We start from the raw sequence: 6,602 nt of genomic DNA, 5'->3' as shown, positions 1-6,602 counted from the left end.
GTTTGGGTAGGATCTCCGGCTCTCCACGCTTGCGACTTTTTCAAAGGAGACAAACTCCATCTTTTGATATATTTATATATTTATATCCTTTTCTATCTATCTCTCTGTATTTCTCCCTCCCCCTTCCTTATGAATGGAAAGTGAAAAGCCCCGGGCTTCATCTTCTTAACTCGGGTCCCGAGAGGAGGGGGAGGGGGGAAAAGGAGAGAGAGAGAGGGAGAGCCCCCCAAAGAAGGAGGAGGAGGAGGAGGAGGAGGAAGAGGCGAGAGGGACGGAGAAAGAGCCTCTGAGCGAGAGCGAGAGGCACCCAAGGCAGCGGCGAGCGATGACCATGACCAGCATGCCAGAGAGCCTGAGCAGCCCGGTTTCGGGCAAGGCGGTCTTCATGGAGTTTGGCCCTCCGGGGCAGCAGATGCCCCCCTCGCCGCTCTCCCACGGACACTACTCCATGCACTGTTTGCACGCGGCCGGACACGCGCAGCCCGACAGCTCCTACACCGCCGCCTCGTCCTTCTCCCGGCCCCTGGGATACCCCTATGTCAACTCCGGAGGAGGCAGCCACCCCGGGAACCCCTACATGAGCTCCGTCCAGTCCTACCCCAACAGCGCCAGCCTGGCCCAGGCCCGCCTCGAGGAGACAGGTACACCCGGCTTGGCTCGGCTCGGCTGGGCTTGGGGGGGGGGAGGGGGAGGGAGGGAGGGGGACAGGGAGGAGGGGGCAAGGGGAGGGAGGGAGAGAGGGAGAGGGGCCCCCAAGACCCCCCAAGGAAGAGGCCCCGCGGGACTCAGGGAGACCGGGAAAGAAAGGCAAGAGCACGCAAACAAAGCCCCACAGAGGGGAAAGGAAGGAGACCTTCTCCAGGGAGGAAAAGGAGGGGGGAAGGGAAAGGGACTCTTTCCACATGGAGGAAAAAGGAATGGGACTTTATCCATGGAGGAAATCAAGGAAGAGGACTTTCTCCTCGAAGGGAAAAGGGGATGGGACTTTCTCCATGGAGAGAAGAAAATAGTGGGACTCTCTGAGTTGTACATTTTTCAGGCTGTATGGCCATGTTCTAGAAGGGAAAGGGACTCTTTCCACATGGAGGAAAAAGGAATGGGACTTTATCCTTGGAGAAAATCAAGGAAGGAGACTTTCTCCACGAAGGGAAAAAAGGTTGGGACTTTCTCCATGGAGAGAAGAAAATAATGAGACTTTCCCCATGGAGGAAATTGAGGAAAGGAGCTATCTCCATGATACGACTTTCTCCTTGGAGAAAGTTAAGAAAGGAGACATTCTCCCTGGCGAGAAGAAAAGAATGGGACCTTCTCCATGGAGGAAATAAAGAAAGGGAATTCTTTCTACACGGAGGAAAAAGGGATGGGACATTCTCCATGGAGGAAATCAAGGAAGGGGACTTTATCTCCACAAAAGAAAAAAGGGATGGGACTTTCTCCTTGGAGGAAATCAAGGGAGAGGACTTACTTCACGAAGGGAAAAGGGAATGGGAGTTTCTTCCTGGAGAAAAGAAAAGCATGGGACATTCTCCATGGAAGAAATCAAGGGATGGGACTTTCTCTCTGGAGGGAAAAAGAGATAGGACCTCCTCCCTAGAGAGAAGAAAAGAATGGGACTTTTTCAATGGAGGAAGTCAAGGCAAAGGAGTTTCTCCACGAAGGGAAAAGGGGACAGGACTTTCTCCCTGGAGGAAATCAAGGAAGGGGGCTTTCTCCCTGGAGAGAAGAAAAGAATGGGACTTTCTCGCTGGAGAAGAGAAAGGGAAGGGTCTTCTTCTCTCTCTGCCTCCCTTTCTTTCACCGACCTCCAGAGAGAGAGAGGGAGAGGGAGTCCCAGGCCTGCCTGCCGCCCTTCCCTGGATCTCGCCCACAAAGCCCCGCGGGGCCCGGTTGGCAAAACCCAGGATGGGGAATGCCTCTCCTCTCCACAGCCAACCCCCCTCCCCCCCCCCCCCCAGATGTGCGCCTATTAGGCTCGGCAATTATTTATTGCGTAGCGCCATAAACAATGTATGCAATTAAGGGCAATTAAACCTAAAGTGCCGCCGCCGCCGCTGCCTGTAAAAATAGCAAACTTTTTCCCCCTCGCCTCTCTTTGCGTGTTACTCCTCGGGCGATGGAGCCTGGCTCTCCTCCTCGGATGCCAAAACAGCAGCAGCAGCAGCAGCACTGAAGCGGGTCTCTCTCTGTCTTCGGAGCCCTTGGGACTCAGAGGGAAGACTGAGGCAGCCCTCCTCCTCCTCCTCCTCCTTCTTCCCCCTCCCTTTGCCCTCAGGGACCGAGGCGGAGAAGAGCACGGTGGTGGAAGGCGGCGAGGTGCGCTTCAACGGCAAAGGCAAGAAGATCCGGAAGCCGCGCACCATCTACTCCAGCCTCCAGCTCCAGGCCTTGAACCGGCGCTTCCAGCAGACCCAGTACCTGGCGCTGCCCGAGAGGGCCGAGCTGGCCGCCTCCTTGGGACTCACCCAGACGCAGGTAGGCCGGCAGGCACCCCAAGGCTCCTCCTGCTCGCCAGGGGACAGTCCTCACGCGTGGAAACCGGGGACACTCTCCCAGGACCAAAGCGGCCTTCCAGGGCTTCCCTGGCCCCGGCTCCGCGCTTCGGGGCATCCCGCTTTTGACCGTGGAAGCCAGGCGAGGTCAACCCTGGCGGATAGCCCTTGGATAGGAGGCTGCCAACTATAATCCCAGGACCCATTGGCTGTGTTTAAGAGCAACCTGCCAAACCACCTCTGAATCTTCCTTGCCTGAGGAAATAGGAAATTCCTGGGGTCGCCGTAAACCCACAGGCGCACGCACACGCAGATATTTAGGAGAGGCATCATATACACACTCATATCTGGCTGTCTGTCTATCTATCTATCTATCCATCTATCTATTTATCCATCCATCTATTTGTCTCTCTTTCTCTCTATTTTTCTTTCTATCTTGATATCTATTTATCTTTCTTTCTATCTTCCTATCTATCCACCCATCCACCCACCCACCCATTCACCCATCCATCTCTATTTCTCTATTTCTCTATCTATTTTTCTTTCTATCTATCTCGCTATCTATTTATCTTGCTTTCCTGCTGTCTGTCTTCCTAATTTTCTATCTATCTATCTTTCTATCCATGTATCCATCCATTTATCTCTCTCAGTCTATTTTTCTATCTATCATATATCTTGCTATCTTGCTATCTATCTATTTTTCTTTCTTTCTTGCTGTCTATCTTCCTATCTTTGTATCTATCTATCCATCTATACATCCATCTATCTCTTTCTGTCTATTTTTCTATCTCTCTATCTCTCTATCTATCTTGCTATCTATTTATCTTTCTTGCTATCTATCTTGCTATCTATCTATCTTCCTATCTCTCTATTTTTCTATTTATCTATCTATCTATCCATCCATCTATCCATCTCTCTCTTTCTATCCATCCATCTCTCTATTTTTCTATCTACCTATCCATCTATCTATCTTCCTGTCTCTCTATTTTTCTTTCTTTCTTTCTTTCTATCTCTCTATCTTCCTATTTCTCTATTTTTCTATCTCTCCATCCCTCCCTCCCTCCCTCCCTATCTTGCTATCTATCTATCCATCCATCCCTCTCTTTCTCCCTCTCTCTTTCTATCCATCCATCTATCCATCTCTCTATTTTTCTATCTATCTCTCTATTTTTCTACCTACCTACCTACCTATCTCTCTCTCTCTCTCTTTCTATCTGTTCATCTCAAATAGTCTTCTAACTTTTCTAAAGTCGATATTATTTTAGGGCCTTTGGAATTGCCGGGAGGATCCCCGAGAGACCGACTCCCACACTTCCCTTCACTCCAAGTGGGTCTCTGTTTACCCCACGACGCAGCCCCAGTTCTTCCTCAGGGATCTAGGCACTAAGATCTGGTTTTCGAAGGACGGCTGGCGGGTCTCATTCCCTGGAGAGGTTGACATTTTCCCAGGCCTTAGTGGGTTGGATAAGAGAAGTGGAAAAAAAACCCTTGGCCAACAACAAGCGCGCTTCCACCTCCCGCATTTTGGAATCAAAGCAAAGGACATATTAAATAACATTTGTTTATTTAAATCGCTCCCCCATCTTATATGAAACTCGGGCGGGAAAGGCCAGCGTTTTCAGGGGGTCTCCATTGGGGAAAACGAGGGTCGAGGGATGTAGTAGTTGAACCCAAAGCATGGGGTGCAATCCTTCACCATTTCCTATCCGGATGTTGACAGTGGAACCAGTTGGGCCTGCTTCCGTTCTCAATCCAGGAGTAGGAATAGATGGTGCATGGGTGCACGTGCATGGATCTTCCCTTCGGCCTGGAAAAATCTGCATCACTTTCCTGTTGTTGTTATCATTGCTGTTATTACACTAGCCAACACCAATTTTGGTGCCACAAATGTTAGCCCTGTTCCTGGGTCTATTTGACTTCTAGGTTCCAAAAATTGCACCAGTTTTCCCTTATCGGCTCTTATTTTTGAGATACAGAACATTCCCATTCACTGGATTGCTGTGAGTTTTCCGGGCAGTCTGGCCCTTTTCCAGGAGCATTCTCTCCTGGCGTTTCACCCACATCCATGGTAGGCGTCCTCCTCAGAGGTTGTGAGGTCTGAAATGGTAAAGGCACACCCAACAGACCTCACAACCTCTGATGTTGCCTGCCATAGATGTGGGCGAAACGTCAGGAGAAAATGCTTCTGGAACAGAGCCATCCAGCCCGTTGTGAAGGTTGTCACAACCTCTGAGGATGCCTGCCGACGCCGTAGATGCGGGCGAAATGTCAGGAGATAATGCTTCTGGAACTTGGCCAGACAGCCCGGAAAACTCACAGCAACCTAGTGATTCCGGCCATGAAAGCCTTCGACCACACATTCCTATTCAGTTTTCTGAATCAGCACCTCAACTAACTCCCAGGAACAGGCTTAAAAACCAATATACCAAGAACTTATTATTATTATTAGTAGTAGTAGTAGTAGTAGTGGTAGTAGTTGTAGTAGTAGTATGGGCTAACTTAAAAGGGGGAAAGCATCTACTGGGCATTTAAAATATTTACGTGATATTATTATTATTATTTGCTAATTTAAAAGTGGGAAAGTAGCTATTGGACATTGTAAAAGATGTAGGTGATATTATTATTATTATTATTGGCTCATTTAAAAGGAGGAAAGTAGCTATTGGGCATTTTAAAAGATGTAGGTGATATTATTATTGGCTCATTTAAAAGGGGGAAAGTAGCTATTGGTCATTTTAGAAGATTTAGGTGATATTATTATTATTATTATTATTATTGGCTATTTTAAAGGGGGAAAGTAGCTACTGGGCATTTTAAAAGATGTAGATGATGATATTATTATTATTATTATTATTATTATTATTGGCTAATTTAAAAGGTGGAAAATAGCTATTGGGCATATTAAAAGATGTAGGTTATATTATTATTATTATTATTATTATTATTATTATTAGCTAATTTAAAAGGAGAGAAGTACCTATATGAGATATTTAAAAATGTAGATTATATTATTATTATTATTGGCTAATTTAAAGGGGGGGATAGCTATTGGGCATTTTAAAAGTTGTAGGTGATATTATTATTTAATTGAAAAGGGGCCGGGGGGACACGTGAAACAATTCCTCTCCAAGGAAGTTGGTGTTCTTTCCTTTCCCAGAAATTAGACCGTGCGCCTCCCTTCCTAGGAATACGGCCCCTGCGCCCAAGAGGCCCCAAGGTCTCCATCCAGGCCAAGGGCGCCTTGGGTTTGGGTGCCGTATTCCCCCGAGTAGAGGCGCCCGCGAATCCCTTTGGGATGGGACCTTGACTGGGCCCCTGGCTCGCTTGGACTCACGGCCCTGTTTCTCTTTCTCTTGTGTGTGTGCCTGTCTGTCTCAGGTGAAGATCTGGTTCCAGAACAAGCGCTCCAAGTTCAAGAAGCTGATGAAGCAGGGCGGGGCGGCGCTGGAGAGCGGCGGGGTGGGCCTGGCCAACGGGCGGTCCCTCTCGGGCGGCTCTCCCCCGGGGGCCCCGGTCTGGAGCAGCCCCTCGGCCGCGGGAAAGAACTCCTCCTCCTCGGCCTCCGCCGCCGCCGCCTCGGGCGCCTACATCCCCAGCTACACGTCGTGGTACCCCTCGGCCCACCAGGAGACTCTGCAGCAACCCCCGCTCATGTGAGCCGCCGCCGCCGCCCGGGCCTGCCCTCCTTCCTCCTGCCCTTTCTTTTCGGCCTGGCTTTCTTTCTTGGGCGGCATGGACGACGCTTCTCTGGGGGTGGGTGTGAATTTTTTAACGAGAGCACGGACTCGATTCCCACCCCTGCACAGATGCCACACGGGGCCGGTTCCCACCGGAGACAGATGCCGCAGCGGGCCCGAGGGAGGCCCCGCCAGCAGGGCGACTGGCAGGAGGAGCCCTCCCCACACGCCTCCCTCTGCCCAACAGCCGCGGACTGGGAGGGAAAGGAAGGGAAGGGAAGGGACTCTCTGGCGGGACCATCCGGAGGAGCCGCGCCGCCCGCCCGGAACAGATCTCTGTGTGGAAAGAGGACACGAGGGGGAAAGAGGGAGGAGGGCTTGCCTGTCTGTCCGTCTGTCGTGTCTGTCCTGATGAAATGTAGGTCATTCCCTCCCC

At 50.3% G+C, this 6,602-nt stretch overlaps 1 protein-coding gene across 1 annotated transcript; it reads left to right on the top strand.

Moving 5' to 3' along the window:
• The first annotated feature begins 251 nt into the window (after nucleotides 1-251).
• On the top strand, nucleotides 252-6,236 carry DLX1 (distal-less homeobox 1). The gene is made up of 3 exons (XM_060754984.2): nucleotides 252-641; nucleotides 2,273-2,472; nucleotides 5,868-6,236. The coding sequence occupies exons 1-3, from the start codon at nucleotides 326-328 to the stop codon at nucleotides 6,144-6,146; spliced, it is 795 nt and encodes a 264-aa protein (XP_060610967.2). The 5' UTR covers nucleotides 252-325; the 3' UTR covers nucleotides 6,147-6,236.
• The last annotated feature ends 366 nt before the right edge of the window (nucleotides 6,237-6,602 follow it).

This window comes from Anolis sagrei, chromosome 1 (genome assembly GCF_037176765.1).
Source record: "Anolis sagrei isolate rAnoSag1 chromosome 1, rAnoSag1.mat, whole genome shotgun sequence".
Classification (NCBI taxonomy): Eukaryota; Metazoa; Chordata; class Lepidosauria; order Squamata; family Dactyloidae; genus Anolis; species Anolis sagrei.
Note: the sequence above shows the minus strand (reverse complement) of the source record. Positions and strands in the feature narration are given on the sequence as shown.